The 26,007-nt window shown below is 39.6% G+C and overlaps 1 protein-coding gene and 1 long non-coding RNA gene across 8 annotated transcripts in view; one reads left to right on the top strand and one right to left on the bottom strand.

The window, feature by feature from the left end:
• Window positions 1-26,007, top strand: part of LOC117935852 — a 33,110-nt gene that overhangs the window by 1,871 nt on the left and 5,232 nt on the right. Inside the window, exons 3-4 of one of the 2 annotated variants that reach the window (XR_004654836.1) lie at window positions 16,621-16,717; window positions 24,795-24,916. This is a non-coding gene — a long non-coding RNA (uncharacterized LOC117935852). Of the gene's footprint in view, window positions 1-16,620; window positions 16,718-24,794; window positions 25,125-26,007 lie in introns of those variants that run through there. The other variant, XR_004654835.1, reaches the window with a different exon arrangement.
• LOC117935851 (neuroblast differentiation-associated protein AHNAK) lies at window positions 15-25,363 on the bottom strand. Of its 6 annotated transcripts, none has more exons than XM_034858408.1 (9): window positions 25,118-25,363; window positions 17,671-17,717; window positions 16,592-16,702; window positions 15,130-15,243; window positions 14,851-15,004; window positions 13,936-14,096; window positions 8,033-13,847; window positions 6,548-7,573; window positions 15-2,425 (listed from the first exon to the last, which is right to left on the bottom strand). In XM_034858408.1, exons 1-9 carry the CDS (start codon window positions 25,173-25,175, stop codon window positions 114-116), a joined length of 9,798 nt encoding a protein of 3,265 aa, XP_034714299.1. In that variant the 5' UTR covers window positions 25,176-25,363; the 3' UTR covers window positions 15-113. The 6 variants fall into 6 exon arrangements, with proteins under 6 accessions (XP_034714299.1, XP_034714300.1, XP_034714301.1 ...); XM_034858409.1 differs by having other exon boundaries at window positions 6,548-7,378; XM_034858410.1 differs by having other exon boundaries at window positions 6,548-8,027; window positions 8,880-13,847.

The raw sequence follows: 26,007 nt of genomic DNA, 5'->3' as shown, positions 1-26,007 counted from the left end.
CCAGTTTTTTAGAAATCTCATCTCTCAGTAATAGTGACATTCAAAAACCCACCAGCCACTGGGACTGGATAATGACGATTTGTAATTTTAGACATAATTTACATAAAGTTATTTCACTTGTCGGCTTCATCAAAGAACCTCATTTTCTCAGAGTGCACAGACTCTCTGAGTCGTTGAATGGATGAAGCTGTCGCACCTAAGGTGGGCTCAGAAGAGTCAAACATACTTGTGATTTGTTTAGTTATTACAATTGTTTCTTTGCTTTCACTTCTTTCAGTTGATGTTTCCATAACTAAATGCCTCTCGAAGACCGTTTTCTTGCTGCTTTGTGAATCCTCGACAGTCCACGATGCAGCTTCGTTAGCCTCTGATTCTAAGAGTAAACCTTCAGCTGATTGGATTTGGACAGCAGTGAGTAGCTCGGCACGCTGTGCCTCTGGGGTGGCTTGTATATTTGATGTAATGACATGTATTTTTCCTGATTCCAGTCTGAGCGTGTCTTCTGATGAAGATGAAACTCCAGATGACAGAATTGTGATTTTCTCAGGCAAGTTGGGTTCAATTGAGATGAGCTCAGTTCTTGTGGTGGAAGTAATGTTACTGTGCATCTCTTCAAGCCCTGTAGCAGCCATAGGTTCAGAATATTTAACAGTTACCTTGGTTGGAGAAGATAAGGACAGGCCAGCATGCTCACTTGTCATCGCAGAGCTAATATCAGCAAAGGCGTCTGATGACTGGACTGAAAAGGTGGGGCTTATTTCCTCAACTGTTTCCCCTACTGGGGTCTTTTCATCCTTGTGCATGTCTTTTTCAGAAATCTTGGTAGGTTCTGATGGGGAGGAGAGTCCAAACTTGGGGAATTTAAACCAACCTGTTCTTTCAGGACTTTTGGTAGTATCTTGGTTTGTTTCCTTTTCCTTTGCTTCTAACTGTTTTCCACTGGTTTCATCTGTTTCATGAACTTCCTTTGAGGTTTCAAGATGTTCTTCTGTTTTTGGAACATCAAATTCAACATCAATATTCTTGAGGATCTCACCAAACGACGTCAAAGTCACTTTTGCTGATTTACTCTCTCCTTTTGGCTTTACGTCCATTTCCACCTGATTTTCTTTGCATTCTGTGTCAACGGGGACATGTTCATCTTCAGGGTTGGGTCTTGAAAAACTCAGCTTTGGCATTTTAAATGTCGGTAGTTTAAATTTACTTGGAGACCCAAGACCCACACTTTCTGCCTCGGTCTTTGGCGTTTCAGAACCGTCTTTAGACACATCCGTTTTAATATCAACACTTGGACCTTTGATATTGAAAGTAACATCCTCCTTTAGTTTAGCTCCATCCGTTTCAGCCACTTTGTCTGCATCAGGTGCTCCTACCGTTACATCATAGGTTGCAACTCCAAATGTGGGCATTTTCAAAGTTGGCATTTTAAATTTCAGTGGTGATCCTCCAACACCTTTTGACTTAGCTTCAGTATCAGAAGCTTTCATTTCCACACTAGCTGAAGATTCAATTTCAGGGAGTTTGACCTCTGCTTTAACTTCTGGCAGTGTGATGCCTACATCTTTCTGTGATGCTTTTAAATCTTTTCCTTTTGCTTTTGGTAGTGCAATACCAAACTTTGGCAATTTAAACTTACTTTCCTGTCCATCATGTTCAACTTCAGGCTCAGGAGCTTTCATTTTAATTTCAGGTTGCTTCACTATCACTTCTCTTTCTGGAAGAGAAAAATCAACATCTGGAAGCTCAGCACTGACTTCAGGTTCTTTAACACTTGACTTTGAAAAAGAAAATCTGGGTAGTGTAAATTTGTTTTTTTTCAAGGTCTCATCAAGTTCTGCAGCTGGTGGCACTTCCATTGAAATAGCCCCTGAAAGTCCTTGGACTTCTGATTTGGCCTCTGGTGATGTAACATCAACTTTGGGTGTTTCAAGGTTTACATCAGGATCAGGGGTTTTCCCACCGGTTCTTGAAAAGGAAAATTTTGGAAATGACCAGTTTGGTCTTTTGAACTTGTTTTCAACATCAACTGTTGGTACATCTGGTATTAAAATGGCACCTTCAGATTCTTTGACTTCAACACTGGGCAATTTGATTTCAGTTGTAGCTTCTGGAATTGTGACATCTACATCTTTCTTTGATAAACTTAAATCAATGTCAGGCCCTTTTACCTTGGACATTGAGATACCAAACTTTGGCATCTTAAATTTGCTTCCTGGTCCTTCAATTTCACTTCCTTTAGCTTTCACATCTACAGAAAGGCCTTCAGTGTCAATGCTGGGTGCAGTGACATCCACTGTAGCTCCATCAGTTTTAATGTCTTTGTCCACATCAGGTACTTCTACACTGACCTTTGGAGTAGCAGCTCCAAATTTGGGAAATGTGAATGTTGGCATTTTAAGTTTTGATGGTGATCCTTCAACATTACCTGTTTGAGCTTCAATCTTAGGAGCTTTCATTTCCACTGTAGCAGAAGGTTGTTTTATTTTGACATCCGGAAGTTGAACTTCAGCTTTGGCTTCTGGAATTGTGACATCTACATCTTTCTTTGATAATTTCAAATCAATTTCAGGCCCTTTTACTTTTGGCATGGAGATGCCAAACTTTGGCATGTTAAATTTGCTTCCTGGTCCTTCAATTTCAATTCCTTTAGCTTTCACATCTACAGAAAGGCCTTCAGTGTCAATGCTGGGTGCAGTGACATCCACTGTAGCTCCATCAGTTTTAATGTCTTTGTCCACATCAGGTACTTCCACACTGACCTTTGGAGTAGCAGCTCCAAATTTGGGAAAGGTGAAAGTTGGCATTTTAAGTTTTGATGGTGATCCTTCAACATTAACTGTTTGAGGTTCAATCTTAGGAGCCTTCATTTCCACTGTAGCAGACGGTTGTTTTATTTTGACATCTGGAAGTTGAATTTCAGCTTTGGTTTCAGGGAGTGTGACATCTACATTATTCTTTGATAAGCTCAAATCAGTGTCAGGCCCTTTTACCTTGGGCATTGAGAAGCCAAACATTGGCATCTTAAACTTTCTCTCCTGCCCCTCTAATTCAACATCAGCTTCTGGTGGCTTGAGCTCCACTTCAAGGTGTTTGACTTCCACATTTCCTTCTGGAAGAGAAACATTGTCTGGGAGACTGACATCATCTTTAGACTCTTTTGAACTTTGCTTTGAAAATGAAAATTTGGGTAATGTAAATCTATGCTTTTTCAATTTGGCATCAAGGTCTGTAGGTGCCCCCTCTATTGAAGTACCTGAGGATTCTTTGGTATCAATATCTGGAAGTTGTACATCTGTTTTGGCCTCTAGTGATGCAATGTCTACTTTTGGGACATCAAGGTTGACATCAGCCTCAGGGGCTTTAACGTTTGATTTGGAAAATGAAAATCTTGGTAATGTCCAGCTTGTCTTTCTCAACTTGCCCTCACCCTCTATCATTGGTGCCTGTGAGACTGAAATTGAACCATCAGACTCTTTGATTTCAGCATCAGGAATTTTGCCTTCAGCTTTGGCTTCTGGTAATTTTAAATCTGCTCCATTCCCTTTAACAACTTTGTCCATATCAGGTAATTTCACACTGCTATGTGAAGTAACAGCTCCAAATTTAGGTAATGTGAATGTTGGCATTTTTAAATTGGATGGTGATCGTTCAACATTACTTGTCTGAACATCAATTCCAGGAGCTTTGATTTCTACTTTGGCAGAAGATTCTTTTAGTTCAACATCAGGGAGTTTGACTCCAGCTTTGGCTTCTGGTAGTCTAACGTCTACATCTTTCTTTGATAGGCTTAAATCAATGTCAGGCTGTTTGATTTGAGGTCCAGAAAAACCAAGACTTGGAAGTTTAAACTTGCTTCCTTTTTCTTCATGTTCAGTTCCTGTAGTTTTAATATCTATTGATGGGCCTTCAGTGTCAATGCTGGGTGCTGCAATGTCAACTGCAAGAACCTCTTCAGGAATTTTAATTTCATCTCCAACAATTTTGACTTCTCTGTTGGGCACCTCTATAGTGGAACTTGGAGTACCAATCCCAAATTTTGGTAATTTGAATGTTGGCATCTTATATTTTGAAGGCGACCCTTCTGTAACTTTTGTCGCAATCTTGATCTCGGGAGCTTTGATTTCCACTTTGGCAGATGATTCTTTTAGTTCAAGATCAGGGAGTTTGACTTCAGCTTTGGCTTCTGGAAGTGTCACATCTACATCTTTCTTTGATGAGCTCAGATTAATATCAGGCCGTTTAATTGGAGGTCCAGAAAAACCAAGACTTGGAAGTTTAAACTTGCTTCCTTTTCCTTCATGTTCAGTTCCTGTAGTTTTAATATCTATTGATGGGCCTTCAGTGTCAATGCTGGGTGCTGCAATGTCAACTGCAAGAACCTCTTCAGGAATTTTAATTTCATTTCCATCAATTTTGTCTTCTCTGTCGGGCACCTCTACAGTGGCACTTGGAGTACGAATCCCAAATTTTGGTAATTTGAATGTCGGCATCTTATATTTTGATGGTGATCCTTCTGTAACTTTTGTCGCAATCTTGATCTCGGGAGCTTCAATTTCCACTTTGGCAGATGATTCTTTTAGTTCAAGATCAGGGAGTTTGACTTCAGCTTTGGCTTCTGGAAGTGTCACATCTACATCTTTCTTTGGTGAGTTTAGATTAATATCAGGCCGTTTGATTTGAGGTCCAGAAAAACCGAGACTTGGCATCTTAAACTTACTTCCTGATCCTTCATGTTTACTTCCTTTAGCTTTCAAATCTACAGATAGGCCTTCAGCGTCAGTGCTGGGTGCAGTGACATCCACTATAGCTCCATCAATTATAATGTCTTTGTCCACATCAGGTACTTCCACACTGACCTTTGGAGTAGCAGCTCCAAATTTGGGTAATGTGAATGTTGGCATTTTAAGTTTTGATGGTGATCCTTGAACATTAACTGTTTGAGCTTCAATCTTAGGAGCTTTCATTTCCACTGTAGCAGACGGTTGTTTGATTTTGACATCCGGAAGCTGAACTTTAGCTCTGGCTTCAGGGAGTGTGACTTCTACATTTTTCTTTGATAAGCTCATGTCAATTTCAGGCCCTTTTACCTTGGGCATTGAGAAGCCAAACATTGGCGTTTTAAACTTGCTTTCATGCCCCTCTAATTCTACATCAGCTTCTGGTGGGTTGAGCTCCACTTCAGGTTGTTTGACTTCCACATTTCCTTCTGGAAGAGAAACATCCACGTCTGTGATACTGACATCAACTTTGCTTTGCATTGAACTTTGCTTTGAAAATGAAAATTTGGGTAATGAAAAGCTTGTTTTTTTCAATTTGGCATCAAGGTCTGTTTCTATTGAAATACATGAAGATTCTTTGATATCGAAATCTGGAAGTTGTACGTCTTTTTTGGCCTCTGGTAGTGTAATGTCTACTTTTGGGACATTAAGGTTGACCTCAGCTTCAGGGGCCTTAACGTTTGTCTTTGAAAATGAAAATCTTGGTAATGTCCAGCTTGTCTTTCTCAACTTAGCATCACCCTCTGTCATTGCTGCCTGTGAGACTTTGATTTCAGCGTCAGGAATTGTGCCTTCAGCTTTTGCTCCTGGTAATTGTAAATCTGCTCCACCAATTTTAAAGTCTTTGTCCACATCAGGTACTTCAACACTGACCTGTGGAATAGCAGCTCCAAATTTGGGTAATGTGAATGTTGGCATTTTAAGTTTTGATGGTGATCCTTCAACATTACTTGTCTGGACATCAATTCCAGGAGCTTTGATTTCCACTTTGGCCGAAGATTCTTTTAGTTCAACATCAGGGAGTTTGACTCCAGCTTTGGCTTCTGGTAGAGTCACATCTACATCTTTCTTTGATAGGCTTAAATCAATGTCAGGCTGTTTGATTTGAGGTCCAGAAAAACCAAGACTTGGAAGTTTAAACCTGCTTCCTTTTCCTTCATGTTCAGTTCCTGTAGTTTTAATATCTATTGATGGGCCTTCAGTGTCAATGCTGGGTGCTGCAATGTCAACTGCAAGAACCTCTTCAGGAATTTTAATGTCACCTCCATCGGTTTTGAAGTCTCTGTCTTTATTGGGCACGTCTACGGAGGCAATTGGAGTACCAACTCCAAATTTTGGTAATTTGAATGTTGGCATCTTAAATTTTGATGGTGATCCTTCCGAGCCTTTTGTTGCAACTTTTATCTCATGAGCTTTAATTTCCACTTCAGACTCTTTGACTTCAACATTGGGAAGTTTGATTTCAGCTTTAGCTTCTGGTAATGTGACATCTACATCTTTCTTTGATAAACTTAAATCAATTTCAGGCCCTTTTACCTTGGGCATTGAGATACCAAACTTTGGCATCTTAAACTTGCTTCCTGATCCTTCAAATTCACTTCCTTTAACTTTCACATCTACAGAAAGGCCTTCAGTGTCAATGCTTGGTGCAGTGACATCCACTGTAGCTCCATCAGTTTTAATGTCTTTGTCCACATCAGGTACTTCCACACTGACCTTTGGAGTAGCAGCTCCAAATTTGGGTAATGTGAATGATCCTTTGGTGTTACTTGTATAAGCTTCCATCTCAGGAGCTTTATTTTGCCCTGCAGGTTGTTTTATTTTGACATCTGAAAGTTGAACTTTAGCTTTGGCTTCTGGGAGTGTGACATTTACATCTTTTTTTGATGAGGTCAAATCAATTTCAGGCCCTTTTGGCATTGAGATGCCAAATGTTGGCATTTTAAACCTACTTCCTTGTCCGTCAACTTCTGCTTCATACTCTAGTAGTTTCATATCCACTTCCCCTCCTTTCACTTCCACCTTTCCCTCTTTACTTGCAACTTTTGCATCCTGAAGACTGGCATCAACTTCTGGAGCCTTAACACTTGGTTTTGAAAAAGAAAATCTGGGCAGTGAAAACCTTGGCTTTTTAGGTTTGGCATCTACCTCAATATCTGGCTGTTGCTCTATCACACCACTGCCTGAAGGCTTTTGGACTTCAACCTCTGGCAGATGGATCTCTGCTTTAACCTTTGGTACATCAACATCTGTATCGGGCACAGATATCTGCATGTCAGCTCCATCAATTTTGATTTCTTTGTCTATATCAGGTAGTTCAGTGCTGACATTTGAAGTTGCAGCTCCAAATTTGGGAAATTTAAATGTTGGTAATTGAAATTTTGATGGTGATCCTTTTACACTGCTTAATTGAGCTTTAATCTCAGGAGCTTTAATTTCCACTTTAGCAGAAGGTTCTTTGAGTTCAACATCAGAGATATTGACTTCAGCTGTGGTGTCTGGTGGTGTGAAGTCTACATCTTTCCTTGAGAAGCTTACGTCAATTTCAGGTTCTTTCCCTTTTGGCATTGAGATTCCAAACTTTGGCATTTTGAACTTGCCTCCTTGCCCATCAATTTCTGCTTCACACTCTAATGGTTTCGCATCCACAGCAATTTTAGGAGGTTCTGGGAGTACAACATCAGCTTTTGCCTCTGGTAGTGTTACATCTACATCTTTCTTAAGGAAGCTTAAATCAATTACAGGTCCTTTTACTTTTGGCATTTTGATTCCAAACTTTGGCATTTGAAACTCGCCTCCATGCCCTTTAAGTTCAACGTCAGTGCGTAAAGGTTTGATTTCAACCTCAGGTTTTTTAACGTCCACCCTTTCCTCTGGAATCAAAACCTCTGCTTTTCCAAGACTGGCATCAATTTTAGGGGCCTCTGGGAGTTTGATCTCAGCTTTAGTCTCTGCTAATGGGATATCTGTGTCATTCTTTGATAAGCTTACATCTACATCTTGCCCTTTTACTTTAGGCATAGAGAAGCTGAAATTTGGCATTTTGAATTTTGAAGGTGATCCTTCTGTATCTTTAGCTAAAACCTCAATCACAGGAGCTTTCATTTCTATTTTGGCAGAAGGTTGTTTTAGGTCAACATCAGGGAAGTTGATATCTGCTTTTGCTTCTGGTATTCTGACATCTATATCTTTCTTTGATAAGCCAAGATGAAATTCTGGTCCTTTTACCTTTGGCATGGACATTCCAAACTCACTTCCTTGTCCTTTAACTTCTGTCTGCAAAGGTTTAACTTCCAGCTCAGCTTCTTCAACTTTGGCCTTAGTCTCTGGAATCAAAACATTCACTTCCACCTTTCCCTCTGTAATTGCTTTTGCATCCTGAAGACTGGCATCAAGTTCTGGGGCCTTAACAGTTGGTTTTGAAAAAGAAAATCTGGGCAGTGAAAATCTTGTTTTTTTCAGTTTTGCATCAACCTCAACACCTGGCTGTTGCTCTATCACACCACTACCTGACGGCTTTTTGACCTCAACCTCTGGCAGATGGATCTCTGCTTTAACCTTCGGTACATCAACATCTATGTCTGGCACAGATATCTGCATGTCAGCTCCATCAATTTTGATTTCTTTGTCTATATCAGGTAGTTCAGTGCTGACATTTGAAGTAGCAGCTCCAAATTTAGGAAATTTAAATGTTGGCAGTTTAAATTTTGATGGTGATCCTTTTACACTGCTTAATTGAGTTTCAATCTCAGGAGCTTTAATTTCCACTTTAGCAGAAGGTTCTTTGAGTTCAACATCAGGGAGATTGACTTCAGTTTTGGCCTCTGGGAGTGTGATGTCTGCATCTTTCTTTGATAAGCTGAAATCAAAATCAGGTCCTTTTACTTTATGCATTGAGATTCCAAGCTTTGGCGTTTTGTACTTGCCACCTTGCCCATCAATTTCTGCTTCACACTCTTGTGGTTTCATATCCACAGCAATTTCAGAAGCTTCTGGGAGTACAACATCAGCTTTAGCCTTTGGTAGTGTCACATCTACATCCTTCTTTGACAGGCTTACATCCATTTCAGGTCCTTTTACTTTTGGCATTGAGATTCCAAACTTTGGCATTTTGAACTTGCCTCCTTGCCCAACAATTTCTGCTTCACACGCTGGTGGTTTCATGTCCAGAGCAATTTCAGGAGCTTTTGGGAGTTTAACCTCAGCTTTAGCGTTTGGAATTGTCACATCTACATCTTTCTCTGATAAGCTTAAATCAATTTCAGGTCCTTTTACTTTTGGCATTGTAATTCCAAACTTTGGCATTTGGAACTTGCCTCCACGTCCTTCAATGTTAATTTCAGTCTGCAAAGGTTTTAGTTCTGCTTTAGGTTTTTTATCCTCCATCTTTGCCTCTGGAATAAAAACCTCTGCTTTTCTAAGACTGGCATCAGTTTTAGGGGCTTCTGGGAGTTTGACCTTAACCTTTGCCTGTGGTAGTGGGATATCAACATCTCTCTTTGATAAACTCAAGTCAAATTCTGTCTCTCTTAATGTAGGCATTTTGATTCCAAATTTTGGCATTTTGAGCTTTTCTCCTTTTCCTTCAAGCTGACCTTGAGTCTGCCTGGACTGCATTTCCACTTCAGGTTTTTTAACTTGCATCTTAGCCTCTGGAATTGAAACATCCACTTTTCCAAGATCAACCTCTGGATGTTTGACATCAGGTTTTGTCTCTATTAATTTGACATCTACGTCTGAAAGGCTTAAATCCATTTTAGGTCCCTTCACTCTTGGCATGGAGAAACTAAGATGTGGCATTTTAAAGCTTCTTTTCCCATCCTCTTCAATTCCTGTAGTTTTCAAATCTATTGATAGGCCCTCAATGTCAGTTCTGGGTGCTTCAGTGTGAATGTTAGGGAGTTTGACATCAGCTTTGGCTTCTGGTAAAGTCCCATCTACGTCTTTCTTTAATAGGCTTAAATCAACGTCAGGCCGTTTGGTTGGAGGTCCAGAAAAACCGAGACTTGGTAATTTGAACTTGCTTCCCTTTCCTTCATGTTCAGTTCCTGTAGTTTTAATATCTATTGATGGACCTTCAATGCCAATGCTGGGTGCTGCAATGTCAACTGCAAGAGTATCTTCAGTAATTTTAATATCAGCTCTATTGATTTTGACATCTTTGTCCATATCAGATATTTCTACAGACATGTCTGGAGTACCAATTCCATATTTAGGTAGTTTGAATGTCGGCATCTTAAACTTCAATGGCGATCCTTCTCTATCTTTTTCCGTTATTTCAGGACCTTTAATTTCCACATTAGCAGAGGGTTCTTTTAGTTCAACTTCAGGGACTTTTACTTCAGCTTTGGCTTCTGGCAGTGTCACATCTCCATCTGTCTTTGATAAGCTAAAGTGAATTTCAGGTCCTTTAACTTTTGGCATTGACTTTCCCAACTTGGGCATTTTAAATGTGTCTCCTTCTCTTTCAAGTTCAACATCAGTCTGTAAAGGTTTGATTTTCACTTCAGGTTCTTTAACTTCTATATTTTCCTCTTGAATCAAAAATTCTGCTTTTCCAAGACTGGCATCAATTTTAAGGGTTTCAGGAAGTTTGACTTCAGCACTGGCCTCTGGTATATTAAGTTGAGGTCCTTTGACTTTAGGCATAGAGAAGCCAAGATGTGGCATTTTAAACTTGCTTTCTTTCCCCTCAAGATCAGTTCCTATAGCCTTCATATCAATTGAAGGACCCTTAAGGTCAATGCTGGGTGCTTTAATATTAACCACATCATTATTAATGTTAGCTACATCAATTTTGACTTCTTTGTCCATATCATGTGCTTCCACAGAGACCTTTGGAGAACCATCTCCAAATGCTGGTAGTTTAAAAGTTGGCATCTTAAATCTTGATGATGGTCCTTCAACATCCTGTTGATAAACTGCAATCTCTGGAGCTTTCACATCTACTTTAATTCCATGTTCTGTATGTTCAACATCAGGAGGTTTGAGCTCTGCTTTAGCTTCAGGCAACGTGACATCTACATCTTTCTTTGATAAACCTAAATCCAATTCAGGCACTTTAATTTTTGGCATTTTTACACCAAGTTTTGGCATTTTAAACTTGCCTCCTTGTCCATCAAGTTCCCCTTCAGTCCTCAGAGGTTTGATATCCAATTCAGGTTTTTCAACTTCCATCTTTTGCTTTGGAATGGAAACATTTATCCTTCCAAGAGTAGTATCAATCTCTGGGGCTGCCGGGAGTTGGACTTCAGCTTTAGCCTCTGGTAGTGTGACATCTACGACTTTCTTTGATAAGCTCGAATCAAATTCAGGTCCTTTTAATTTTGGCATCGTGATTCCAAGCTTTGGCATTTGGAACTCGCCTCCTTGTCCTTGAAGTTCAATGTCAGTGTGCAAAGGTTTAATTTTCAATTCAGGTTTTTTAACTTCCACCTTTGCTACTGGAATCAAAACCTCTGCTTTTCCAAGACTGTCATCCATTTTAGGGGCTTCTGGGACTTGGACTTCAGATTTAACCTCTGGTAGTGTGACATGTACATCTTTCTTTGATAGGCTTAAATCAAATTCTGGTTCTTTTAATTTGGGAATTTTAATTCCAAACTTGGGCTTCTTGAACTTGCTTCCTTGTCCATCAAGTTCACCTTCAACCTGCCAAGGTTGGACATCTAGTTCAGGCTTTTTGACCTCCATATTTTTCTCTGGAATAGAAACATCTACATTTCCTAGATTAACCTCAACCTCAGGAATGTCTGGGAGTTCCACCTCAGCTTTTGCTTCTGGTAGTGGGAGATCTACATCTTTTTCAATTTCAGGTCCTTTAACCTTTGCCATAGAGATGCTGAGATTTGGCATTTTAAACTTGCCACCTTTTATCTCTCTTTCAATTGTTCTTATGTCTGCCCCATCAATCTTTACATCCTTTTCTGCATCAGGCATATCTATACTGATGTTCTCAGTCACTGCTCCATATTCGGGAAGTTTGAATGTGTGCACTTTGTATTCAACACCTTTTACTTCACCTCTGATCTGTGGAAAGGAGATGTCCGTCTTTGGGCTTGCAGCATTAAGATTAACACCAAAACCTGTCAAACCAATGCCACCGTCCTTTTTGTCTGGTGAACCATCTACTGAGTCAATGTACTCAATGCTTTCACTTTCTGGTATTTTGACATCTGATATGACTTCTCCAATCTTGTTCCTTGTTTCAGTCTTTGAAATTTCTTCTTCTTGAAGAAATATAGTTCTTTCTCCCTTTACATTGTCACCTTTTTGTTGCTTTTGTTTTGGAAAGTCAATTCCAATGTCAGGGATTCTTATGTCTGGTTTTGAAATCCCAAAGCTTGTCATTGTTATCTTTGCCCTCTTTGATTTGAGTGTAACTGCGGATTCATTTTCCGATTTAATGTCATCTTTGCCTTGTGTTTCTTGTGTCTGAAAAATGGCGGCTACTTGTACACTTTCTTTTCCAGGTATTATAACATGTTCTTTGTCGCTTTGTTTTGGCTGAGTTTTGTATTCCTTTTCAGTTTTTTTTAAATCCACTTTACTCTCTATTAAAAGCTCCTCTGTGGTTAAATCATCAGATGTGATCTTTGGTAGTTTGACTGTTGTCTTGGAGATTTCTGGAGAGGCAGTTATGTCAAACTTACTGAAGTGTGCATCATGTTTTGTTTTAGTGGGTGTTTTCACTGATATTCTTTGTGCATTTGCATCTATTACAGTAATTTCTTCAGGAATAGGCACACCACTCATGTCAACCTTAGGCAGCTTAAATCCAGGCAGTTTTGAAACAGCCTCTTTCACACTGTCAACATCAAAAGACAGGTCTACAGTTTCAGCTTGAATGTCTTCATAATGTCCTGTAAAAACAGCTTTAGGCTCTTTAATTCCTTTGACTTTGGTCTTCTTAGACATGTCCTCCATACCTGGAATAACAATGTCTTCACGTTTGGGAAGACTGCTTTTCGACAGTCGCTCATGAGGATATTTTTTCACTTCTGTACCTTCAGTTGTAAATTTCTCCATTTTAGGTGTACGTTCTTCAAAATTGACATTCATTTGTGGGATTATTTCCTCAGTGGCAATGTCACTAAAGCCTATTTTAGGTAGTTTGAATATTGGACCTGTCTTTGTTTCTAGTTTTTGTTTAACGTCCTTGCCTTTCTTCGTTTTCTCTTCACCCTTCTGTGGAGATTTTCCAATCAACGCAACGTCAGATATTTCAAGTTCAACCTTTGGTACACTCATTTCCAACCTTGAACTCTCACTGCTGATTATTTGAGTATTGGCATTAAGTGCAAGTTGATCCCCCTGTAGTTTTGTTTGTGACTTAAAACTTGGGATTTCATCAGATTTTTCATTTCCAGGTTGGTCTGCTATTTCAATACTTGCCCCCAGAGTTTTCAGCCTTTTTGGTGAAGATTTTGCTTTTGTATCTTTCTTGTGCAATTTATCCTTTCCCGAAATTTTCATTTTTAATTCAGACCGCTCTTTCTTATTTTTCTTCCCATCAGGGGACTTAATACCAGAGGGGCTACCTTGACCTGCCAGAGCCACAGTTAGATCTTCTGTTTTCAAAGTGCTGTCTATAGTGATGAGTTCTACCTTGTGTTGAACAGTTTGAGGTTCAGTCAGTTTTTGATCATTTTGCTCACGTCTGAAGTCTTCCACTACTTTCAGATCCTCTGTCGCAAAGATTTGAGGTGTTCCCCCTGAGGGACTTTCAAAGCACTCAGGTGAAACCATCTGCGCAGATGTTGGTGCGTCTGTGTCCTGGTCTTCAGATGAACTTATGCGCCCTCTCTTTGTTAGAACAGAGAACTTTGTTTTCTGTTTCTTTTTGCCTTTGAGAGCATCCTGAGATTTTATAGGTGACTCTGTATCACTTGTGGTGGGGCTAAGCTCAAGCTTTCTTTGCTCATCAGCCTCTGAGGAGCTGTGAGATCTTATAAAGCGGGACTTCTTTCCTTTTCCAAAGGAGGGAAACTTAGGCCATGAAATGCGGGCATCGCCACGCCTTTTGGTTTTTCCTTGCTCCCTCATTTCTGGAGCATAAACGTCTTCCTCCTGTTGTGCAACAGAAATAGGAAACGTCAGTTTTATATTTAATACTATTTTTTTAATCACAAAGAGTCAACAACTTGAAAATAGTTACAGGGATGGCGTCAGTTTCAATGGCTGTTTCAGTCTCTGTGATGTCTGGTTTGCGTTTCAAGCAGAGCTTCACTCTGTAAGCCTGAGCGTGCTCCAGAATCTGAATGGCATCCTCATATGACACGTTGTCAAAATATACAGTGGCGCTCAGAATCTGATCACCTGCGTAAACAAGAGCACATTTTTTCAGAAGCCCACGGATAAGAAGGTTGTCAGGGTTTGTCTGCTAAAGGGTAATTATATAAATAAACATGAAAATAACACAAAGTATCATTAATCATTAGACTTTGCAACTTGTGTGTGTGTGTTAGTAGTCGGGATGTAACGATTACCGGTAACGGCACAACCAAGATGAAAATGTTGCCAATAAGAATTACCGTTTTCATTTAAAATATCATTATCATGGTGGATTACCACGGTGTGGAAACAGTGTTTAATCCTTCCAAGCTTCATCCGAGTCTCCTGAAGTTGGCGCGCAGGTGCACTGCGTAGCCTCCAACAGGTTTCTTGAACGTGGAATCATGGCGGAAGGAGGAGATGAGTTCTCAGGACATTTATCAGCCCTCTAAGGGGACTAAGTCTGAAGCATGGGCATATTTTTGTTATTATAAGAATGCTGAAGGACGGTTGATTAAAGATACTTCTCCTGTCTGAAAAAAAGTTGCTGCTAAAGGCATTGAACACACTTTTAAAAATTCCGCGATAAAAATCGGAACAATTTTAGTCACTATAACTGTGAAGTTCAGATTTACTACCGTTACATCCCTAGTTAGTAGTATTTGTAATGGGATTTTTAATTCTAAAAAAAATACAACAAAAATGTAACAGTACCAATTAGTAGCTTCATCAAGCTAATTTTTCAAAATCAATCTACTTTTGAAAAATATGTTATAAACGTTAATCACTTCTAGTTTACCTTCTTTTAGTTTCAGACTTTTTGAGGCAGGTGACTCTGGTACCACTTCCTTAATGAATATTCCCTCTTTCCCTCCTCCACCATAAACCAGACCCTCTGCACATCCATCTTTGGCTGTTTTCACTATCAGTCCAGACTCAGGGCTGTGAACCTCCTGCCAACACAATAAAATACACCGGACAGAATAATTTTACCTTTAGCTGTGCTGTTCTCTGCTGGAACAAAGCCTGAAGGGATTCAAATATATAGTACAGAGAGGAGAAGGTGGGAATGGCTCACCTTCAGTTTACTCATCTTTGGAGTTGAGCGCTTTTCAAACATGGACCCAAGCCCAGACTTTTTAGTTTTCTTTCCACTCCCACTTTTGTGGTGTGGGTCATGCTCTGCTTCACACTAAAAAAAAAACAAGAGTTTCCAACTTATTCAAATATAAAAGGTGACGGATATTTCATTAACAGGCTTTAAAAGTGTTTGCACTGAGTGGGAAGGGTAATACTACAGCAGCCGACAGGGGCAAGCGTAAAGCAACTATAAAAAACACATCCAAATACACAAAACACAAGCAAATTGAGAAAACATCTTCATTAATTTGACAACACATGAGTATATTAATAGTTATTAAAACTTTCATGCCAATAAAGCCTGTTGAATTGAAAAAATAAATAAATTGAGAGAGGTTTGTTTTGGAAAAGGGAAGAACTGTGTAGTTAAGAGGCAACAAAAAAATATGGAATTTTTTTAACATTTGGCCCTAGTCTTTTACTGTATTACAAAAGAGCAACAGAGGCTCTACAACGTCCCTGTTAGTGTTGGCGTTTCATAGTCTGTCCACCAGAGGACGCTCTACAACGTCCCTGTTAGTGTTGGCGTTGCATAGTCTGTCCACCAGAGGACGCTCTACAACGTCCCTGTTAGTGATGGCGTTGCATAGTCTGTCCACCAGAGGACTTTCTACAACGTCCCCGTTAGCAACACACTAATTATTTTTTTGTTTGTGTTTTTGTTCAAACAACTTTAGGTTTCATATTTTAAGTTAGCATTTTTATACATTTTTTTTAATCAGAACTTTAATATATTTAGATGTTCCTCTGTTCTGTTGTGACAATAAAACAATTTATTTTCATTATTTTATTGAGAACTCACATATTAAAATATGTATCGGCCGATATATCAGAATTTTTATTTACCAAATATTTATATCTGCCTAAAAAATCCTTTTATTGGCCGGGCTCTAATAGTTCCAATTATTATAAACTATTAGTAGAATTTGAATGTGTGATCAGAGTTTCATGTGAAACAGACACTGATAGAATCCAATCACAACCTTCTTCAATTTTATTTCAGATTGATTTCAATAGTTATGTGTTGGCATTAATGAGCCAAATACACAAGCTTGCTTCTTTTGCTCACAGCTTCTTTTTTAACTTCATTTGTGTACGGCCTAAAAAAAATAGACCGCATCCCAAACAGACTATTGAATGACCCAGTGGGGTTACAAGTATTTAATTAACCAAGAAACTCAGTTTCCCCAGATGAGATGAGATTAAGAGCGAGATTAAGAGAAAGCCGGTGGTATTTGTTGGAGAAACCTGGTTTCTTAATAATGTTTATATTTTAGTGCATATGCAGGTGATTGAAGAGCATGTAAACAAGTTCTCTGATTTATTGCCTTGACCTGATTTATCCATGTAAGCTGGTTTGTTGCGTCTGTGTAACATAGTGGTGTGTTGATGCCCTGTACCTCTTTGTCACTGTCGGTGTATTTTTCAGTTTCAGGATACTCTTCAACGGGAGACGATCCTTGAGGGCGCGGCCTCTCGCTCTCTGTGAACTGAGATGGCTCGTCACATGTCTGCGTGGACATAAGGTCAGTCATCATCAAAACAGTCACATTGTCATTTTACCCAAACAGGTCTATAATTTCTAAGAACTATCATTACCCAAACAGTTGTATCATTTCTAAGAGCTATCATGACATTTGAGTCACTTTTAGTCAGACAACCTTTCATCCCTCTCTTCTTTAGCCACCTGAAAAACATGTGGCAGCGCCTGCAGAACACATGGCTCACAAATCGTGTGAAAACTTCTCATTATGCCAAAGCTGCATTAACTGGGTGTTTGGCATTTAACTACTGTCACATTAGCAGTGTTCCTGGGATGTTTGCCGGTCCTTCAGTCCAACACTTTGGTCCAGTACAACACAGCTAAAAATTGTTTTTATTCTCAAGTTGGAACAGCGATTATTGGATTGGATTGATACCAATGACTTTGGTGATCCTGATTTTCACCTAACACCACCACGTCAAACAGTTCGTGTCAGTATATTTCTAAAACGTCCAAATATTCGAATGATAAAACGCTAAACGTTTGCATGCTTTACTAACATGATAAATCATTTATATTAACGAAACTTTAGTCCTCGGTTTTGAATGGTTTAATTCCAAAAAGCACAAGCAATACATGGCTTTTTCATTAGCTACATAACAGTAGCAAATATGGAAGTTGTCTTTTATTCATATCATGTCGGTATACATTTAAAGGTATCAACTTAATAGTTTTGAACCTTTGGATCAAGTAGCTAAAGGAAAAGTAAGCTGTGCCAAATTTAGAAGGCTGCAGCGGTTATTTGAATGTGTCAGACACATTTAAGTGTCTGATCGGACTAGGTAAAGACAATTTATTGGGACATCCCTAGTGTATATGTGTATAACATGTTTTCAGTTTTAACATTCTGTTTTTCTGTTGATTGAACCCAACACTAAACCTTTAGTGACTGATGAAGAAATCAAACAGACAGACACAATATGAAATGTCACTCACTGAATCGTCCTCTGGACCAGGCTCTGGTGCTCTCAGCCTTCGACCAGCTGTTCACAAGAAAACACAGAAATAGACAAAACATAAATACCAAATAGTAGAGCTTCATCAAACAATATTAAGTATGTAATTCCTTGATTTATTGTAATAAATTAATAGAAGTATGAAGTGAACACTGTACAAAATATCAAGCGGAATACAACACAGACTTTGTAGAAAATGAAAATACACAAAGAACAAAAGTTCAGCACTTGTGTTTATCAGCATTTCTGTATTTTAGGCAGTAAACTGAAACTTTCACCCAGTATGACTCCTGAAAGTTGTTTTGAGGCTCAGAGAGACACTGGAGCCAATGATGATCCTATTTAGAGTTCTTCCTGGCAGTAATTCCCCCGGGGACACGCTGCCTTCTTTGCCTGTTAAGTGATCCACGGTATTGATCCACAGATAAGACTCCCAGCACAACCCCTCAAGGCTGCCTAAAGGTACAGTCTGAGTCCAAATGAATATGGTGACTCACATTATTATTGGTACCTGCTCTGATACCTAACCTTTACTTGATTGGAATCCATTTTAAACGTTCCTCCCCCCCCCCCTTCCCGCCATTGAATCAGGATTCTTACCAAGGGATGTAGTCCATTGTTATTAGATTACTTGTTTAAAATAGAAAATAGCAAAATCCCCAATATAAAGGTCTGCGTAAATCCAGGCTTGATGATTGTAGAGAAATAGTGTTGCTGTGTCCTAAACATGTTCTGAGGTTTATAAACCTCATTGGCTAATAACTTCATATCATCAGAAGGCCATCAATCAGCGGAAGCTATACTGTGGGAAGAAATATTGAATAAATGTTGTTTCACTCCACATAGAGAATCAAATTATTTACAGATTAAATTTTTTCCAGTCTTTAAGCACCTGATTAATCTTTTTGTATCGAGGGACAGCTGATAAGGTGTAGGACTAAGACTGATGTCTCTGTTAGTCTTACTAAAGTACAAAAACTCCTCAACTCAAATCAAGAAATTGAAGAAAAATGTATAGTGTTTGCATCAAGTCCCATAACCTGCGATGCTGGACATTAAGATTTTTAGTTCAATTCTTTCACAGTAACAGAGTTCCCAAAAGCATTTACAAAACTAAAGGTAATCAGTGACCCATTAGAACAAAAACAATATAAAAACATCAACTACAAATTCTAGATACTTATGCATTGTTACTAACAGCTTGGATATTCACGTGTATGCGCATATGTCAATAAGAAGCCAGTGAGTGAGGGTTACACAAAAAGTTACAAACTCTAGAGGAAAAAAAACATTTTGCTCCAAGTAATTTAAGAGGTTTTTATATCCCCTAGCCCTAACCCCCTAACCCTAACACTGTCTGTATCAAAACTGTCTGTATTAAAATAGCAAACATTCTGTGAATTAATTTTAACAATAACCTTTTCAACCCTTCTGGTAAGTATTCGATGCAACTTTTATGGATTCAAAATTTATTTTAAACCCTGAAAAAGTGTTGCCTTTTTAAAAAGGACATAACAATTCTGCAATACTGCAACACCATAGTTTCTCAACAAACCACCACATAGACACCCCACCCACTGCTCTAATGTATGTCATGTGAAGAGCTCTGACTGCCTGTGTAAGTGTGTTAGAAGACAGTTAAGGCAAAAGACTAATGGTATAACAACCTCTTACTGTATCAGGGTTTGTTGCTGCCTCAAAGTTGATAATTCAAGGAGCTATCAGATGACCTTATAGCTCTGATACTGAATATATGCCTGAAACACAACCTGCACTGTCATTGTAGACATACATTGGCCTGACACCACAGGATCAGAAATAACACCAGAGAACACGTATTTGACAGAAACGGAGATTCATATTGTGAACTCCGAACGCACCACAGTCTAGACATGTTGTGTAATACAATAATGAAGTCTCTACAGCTGCCTGTTTGGACCAGATATGACTAACAAAAAGCTCTCATTATGTGAAACCAAAAAACTCACCTACCTGCTGCTGTTATTTTCTTTAACTCGTGAAAATAAACTGCCCTTAAACATTCCTGGTGCAAGTGTTACTAGCAAAGTGGCAAAAGTGATGTTGCTCAGTCCCAGAAGGACAAAGGGGGCGGGACACTTTTAGGTTGCAGTCATACCTTGCCTGAGCTTCTTTCACAGCCAAACTGAATTTAGTCCTCATGTTTACTTTGGTTTAGACACTTTGCACCATATAACCCTTCAACTAAACGTATATTTACAATAATTTCTAATAAATTAATATCATTCCCGCTAAGTTTTCTTGATTCATTAATGAGGAGGAAGACCATTTTAAACAACTCTTCCATTTTTTACTTCTATGTACACAAAGGTTTATTTCGCTCAAATATTGTTCACAAATCTGTTTAAATCTGTGTTAGTGAGCAATTCTCCTTTGCCGAGATAATCCATCCACCAGATGCTGATTAGACAGCAGGATTGTTGCACAGGTGTGCCTCAGGTCGGGAACAATAAAAGGCCAATCTAAAATGTGCAGTTTTACTGTACTGGAGAGGTCTGGGAGGGTTCAGAAAACCAGTCATTATCTGTTGTTAGGGTTAGTGTTAGGGTTCATCCGTGAAGAGAACACCTCTCCAAAGGGCCGGCCACCATCAAATGTGAGCCTTTGCCAACTCAAGTCGCTTATGACACACACACACACACAGACATATCTAAGGGGTTGGAGGTAGCTCAGTCCGTAGGGAGTTGGGTTGGGAACCGGAGGGTCACGGGTTCAAGTCCCCATATGGACTAAAAAGTACGGAGTGTGGATTGGTGGCTGGAGAGATGGCACTTCACCTCCTGGGCACTGCCAGGTGCTCTTTAGCAAGGCACCATACCCCCCCCCCCAACCGCTCAGGGCGCTGGTTCAGCTGGCAACCCACTCACTCTGACATCTCTCCATTAGTGCATGTATAGGTCCTGATCCTATTTCAGATCTGTGTGTGATTACTAACAAAAAAAAGTGTGTACGCATAGTGTAAATTTTAATTTCGGGATTAATAAACAAATTAAATGAATGATGCTGTAATCATGTTGTCCAATCAGCATCTTGACATGAGGTGATCTTGAGGTGGATGGATTATCTCGGCAAAAGAGAATTGCTCACTAACACAGATTTAGACAGATTTGTGAACAATATTTGAGAGAAATAAGCCCTCTTTGCCCATGCAAAATGGGGGCAAAAACAAAAGTGTTGTGTTTGTAATTTAGTTCAATATAAATAGGATTTTTGACATCACAGCAAAAATATCTCTGATCAATTTTGTTTGCAAAAATAAGTTTATTACATTTAATTAACTAGAATAGAAGGTTATGAACCAAGGGAATGGAATCTGGAGAAACGTAATGAGCCTTTTCACAAAGGCAACCCATTTACACACCCATGCACAAAGCACATAAAAAATGCCTAAATCATCATTTTATCATTGTCAATGCGAAGATGTTAGCTAGCTGATCTTAGCATTCAGCCCAAAGAACTGCTACCATGGCTATAGACTCTTAGCCTGAAGGAAAGTTGAAATAGTAAAGTGGAGAAGAAAGGAAGGATATTGAGGTATTTCTGAAGATAGTGACATTCAACTGTCCTACCATCTCATAAGAAAGTTTTCCACGAGTTGTTCTTGTTTCACACAACCTGGTATAAAAGTGTATTTACAGCTACAAAAAAGTTTAAGACAACGAGCTGTAGAAGGGAATCATGGCCTCAATGTATGTAGTGAGCTTAATGACTTCAGACCCTGCTTGGACTGGATGATGTTTTTCTTATGTTATTTACCAGTTAATTCAGGTGGATTTCCAGTTTTCCAGCCAGCTAATGCCACCGCACATGTAGAAACTCCTTTCTCAAATATTTGTCATGTGGGTGCTGCAGAGGGCCTGATAACACCTCTCACTGCTGACTACATTTTAAAAATAAAATCACATAATAGATCCATTAACTTGTTTGATTAGATATCATAACTATTCATAAATCTGCTGCCTAATGTTCTACATTTGACTTTAATGGAGATATTTTGCTTATTTACAGTATGGGCACAAGCAGTAGGCCTATATGATGAAGTCTTTTGTGATGCAGATCCTGCATGATTCATATTTGGGTGCAACTGCAGCCCTGGATTAGGGTGCGGCTCCTCCCTCAGTGCTGATGGGACAAAGAATGAGGCTCATAAACTACTGCGACTGCAAACAACACTGATGTGGACACCTAAACTCATCTGTCCTAACACAATGCTGTGACAGTGAACCTCTCATAGAAGCTTGTGTTGGCATTGGTTTAAATCACAAGATCTTACAAATAAAAAATTGATATATCTAGAATTATAAATCCGTTTGGAGATTTACTCTTGACAGAAAAGCCTAACTGTATTGTGTTGATTTTCCTCCGCCCATCTCTTACGTAACCCCCTTCTGCTCCAGTTTGTTGAAAAGCACCTGGAAGGCTCCCTGAAGCTCCCCTCTTCACTAAACTAATATAAAGTAATTTGTGCTCTGAGATTTGGATTCTGCTCATTTTTGGTGTAACAGACAGACACAGCATCCTTTTAATGGAAGACAAACTATAATAAGATTTGAGTGAAGGGAGAAAAAAAACAGAATTGGATCAACATGTCAACATGAGACTGCAAAAGCGCATGTCTTCAATTTGTTAATCTACTGCAATTAACAGCGAGTTTCCTCACAGAGTTAATCACAGCTCTGGAATTCGTATCCCGATCTGCCGGTATTGCTACAACATGCAGTTACACCAAAAATGGTCTGCAAACCCTCCCTGATGATGTTTGTTTTGCCTCGCATGCCTGGGGCACCAAGTGACTCCGATTTAGTTGTGATTATAACGTTGATTGAAGGTTCTGACAGATTACTACCAACGTTATTTACTGACAACAACCACAGCCATGTAAAAAGAGTCTGGATAACCCACAGTTTCATTTAATACACTTGTGTTTTTGACAACTGATGCCAAGTAAAAGGGATGTCGGACTGGGGGGGAGTTTTTGTGAGGAGGGCCCAAAAAGATGCTGGAATGAATAGCTGTGGATATAGAAATAGAAAGTGCTTTTCTTCAGGGCCAACAATTTTGTGCTATGCTCCAGCCAAGTAACTCACACTCCCCTTAGTCTGCGTTTAGTCTAGGTCTTAGTGTCTTATAATGGTCTAAAAGATGTTTCTTAAAAGAATATAAATCTAGATGGAAATTGATTAAATATGAGTTCTTAGAACCCAAGCTGGTCAACCAAGAAATGTAAATGAAAAAATAAATAAATTAAAGCAATGTCCACCTGAGGTGAACCAAGCAGGTTTAAAACAATACCAAATGCTCAGATTGACTCTTTTTTACTGAAGCCGGTCTGCACTGAGGGACATCAGCTACACATACAAACTATTCAAGTGGTGTGAGATTGATTTAAGAGCAGGATCTGTGTTACTGAAGCTGATTGGTTCGTAATGGATCAGGATCAGCTGATTTAGGCTCCAATGTCGAGCAGCCTCTGTCTGGCTCACTTCCTAGCAGTAGCAAATAAGCCTTCTCTCATCTCTCTCTCTCTCTCTCTCTCTCTCTCTCTCTCTCTCTCTCTCTCTCTCTCTCTTAGTCTCTTCTCTTCCTTTCTCCTTTCTCTCTCTGACCTTGAGCGTTGCCTGGAGTGTCTCACAGCAACACAAACCTCTCCATCTTCAGGCAGATTTAATTAAAAGTAGCTGCAGAGGTAAATAAGGAGAACTGTGTGAAATGGACCGTAGATTCACCTCCTTTTTACAGCAAACATCAACTTGAGCCCTCTCCTCAACATCAGCCAACACAATATACAACAATATGTTTTTGATATTACATATAACACTATGTAGTCCACTTATAAGGTACTTCTTGGTACAGTTCAATGAGACACATAATAAATTCCATCAAGAGTCTCCTGTTATATAATCTACTTGTCATGTTGGTGATGCAGCGATTTTCTTTGGCTCGTTTTACTGTTTGATTTATTCATCCCCGGTAAAAACTCTTACCCTGCAGAAACCTAACCCCTGGATGATTTGTACATAAAGTTGTTGCACGTGTATCGGAAAACATCCATCGAAAGCAAACAACTGAATAAATCAATGGACAACATCAGCACATTTATTACCCAACAATCAGCATTACCTATCTGTATGCTAATGGGCAAAAATACCAAAAGAATAAGTAATTATTCAGTTAATAAAGTGTTTTTTTTATAGTTTATGTAGAATAAGCATTTATTTTTGTTGTAGATTTCTACTGACTATTTTACCTCCCCAAAAAATAACATGAGTTCTTCTTTAAACACAGGCGAAGTGGCAACACACCTTTGGATGGCCTGCCCTCTCTACGGGCCTCAACCGCACCACCTGCACCAACCATATTTAGAGCATGTATGTAGAGCGATGTTTTCCAGAAATTTTTTGAAAACAGTCTGCAAAAGTGTAATAAAATCGTATCTTTTTACAGATTTGCAGTTCAGACTTTGATCGGGGTAAATAGTAAAACATCCATTTTCATCACAAGTCCAAGATGACAACCATCATTACTGACATAGCATGTAAACAGTTTCACACAAACTACCTAACTATGTTCTATGCACACATACATGTACCGTACTTGATTAGACATGGTTTATTTACATTGTGTGTAGAGATGTTAAATCATTTCAGCAGATAATCAACATCCGTTTGATGTAATGGAATATTTTTGTCCCAAACTACTTTAATTCTGATTCCCTTCAACCCTAGGTTTGTTATAAAACATTCAGAAATTCGGTGTACCAAGAGAAAGACTGTGAGCAGTGTAAGCGGTAAGATACGCATTGTGTAGATTTTAGATTTCAGCATCCTAAACTTTCTGAAATGTTTTGTTGCTACAATAAAAGTGATGCAAGGTAACAGGTAGTAGCTCATCCCTCTTTCACATAAAGACTGCAGCTTTACACCTTATATCAGTTTTTTTTTGGGAGGAGTGGTTATGTTCCCACATTTCAGTAGCCTATTTCATCTGTACCCCCAGGAAGTTATCCTCTGTCACTATTTCTGCTTTGCTGAACTGCCTCAGTAACCGCGTCTGTTTCCCTTTCAGCCTCTGCTTCAAACACACAGCGGGAGGGCAACAGGAGAAGAGCAGAGCTGCCTGGCATCGTCGATGATGACATCTTCAAACACTACCCCGCACTCTGCAGACACGCCCAACGCTCACTGCAGGTCGGTGACACAACTCAGCATCAGCACCAGCTGCCTCATGCTCACTCCCTGTCGCCCATCGTCACCAAAACACACACAAACATAATCTCTTACACGCACTACTGAACTGTGCTGCTGAATCAGGGAAAGTTTCTCAGGGGAAAACGGAGAAAGGGGAAAGAGAACAGAAAGAGTAGAGAGAACAGAGAGAGCGATGCTCACCCGTCCCCGAGGAGGCGGCGTGCCAGTTAGGGAAGGCCAGGTGGAAACAGTCGCACATGATGGCAACGGTGGTGGTAGCGACAGCAGCAGAGATAAGGTCCTGGGCCGTTTAGATGGAGGGAGGGTGGTAGTGCTGCTTCTGTTTCTCCCCCCCCCTTCCCTGGCTCGTCCTGGATCAGCCTGTGTGTGTGCAGGTTGCCAGTCGCAGCGCAGCGAGGGATGAGTTGCAGAAATAATGTGAGAGAGCGGACTGCTGCCTTCTTTGAGCTCAGAGCTGTCCGCTGAGTGAAGGAAACTCCCTCGCCTGCCCTGTAAACATAAACCTCCAGCGCAGCACGCTAACTTAATTATGGGAGGAGCTGCTCCCCCTCTTCTCCTTCTCCTCCTTCTATTCTTCCTCTGTCTTCCGTTCAGTCTCATGGATCGGCCTAATCGGACAAGGACAATTACAGCTTCTGACAATTCGAAGTACAGCCATTTATCCTGTCCTCTAGAAAGAGTGAATCCAGTCACAAAGATACACATGGTAATAGCTCAGTAACAGACGTATGAGGCATCCAGTTTGCTAAAAAAAAGAATGCTACCTTAGTCTGTCTGAACATGCGATTAAAAGACATTACTTTGGGTTATGAAAAGTTATAAACAGCATTTTTTACCATTTTCGGCCATTCTGTAAACTGAAGGTTTCAGTTAATGGACTTAAGAAGCAAGAAGCTGAAAGACAGGCTTATTAAGTCTTTACCTGAAACCGACAGAACATTTGACTTTAATGTTTCAGCCATTACATCAGCGTTGTCATTAAGAGTAGATGGACACGAAGGAAAAGACGCAGGTTAAGAGCTTTTTTTTTAACCGATCAATTAGGATATGGCGGCTGACCCAAAACAATA

This window comes from Etheostoma cragini, chromosome 20, assembly GCF_013103735.1.
Source record: "Etheostoma cragini isolate CJK2018 chromosome 20, CSU_Ecrag_1.0, whole genome shotgun sequence".
Classification (NCBI taxonomy): Eukaryota; Metazoa; Chordata; class Actinopteri; order Perciformes; family Percidae; genus Etheostoma; species Etheostoma cragini.
The sequence above is the reverse complement of the archived record's forward strand: the minus strand, read 5'-3'. Positions and strand labels throughout refer to the sequence as shown.

Bases quoted from the DNA above. Each gene is read 5' to 3' on its own strand.
- LOC117935851 (XM_034858406.1), bottom strand. From the start codon at position 25,175: ATGTGCGACTGTTTCCACCTGGCCTTCCCTAACTGGCACGCCGCCTCC. The intron at 15,005-15,129 runs GTGAGCCATTCC...TTGTGTTGGCAG, and splicing joins CAAAGATGAGTAAACTGAAG to GAGGTTCACAGCCCTGAGTC. The intron at 14,097-14,850 runs GTAAACTAGAAG...TTGTTTACGCAG, and splicing joins AAGTCTGAAACTAAAAGAAG to GTGATCAGATTCTGAGCGCC.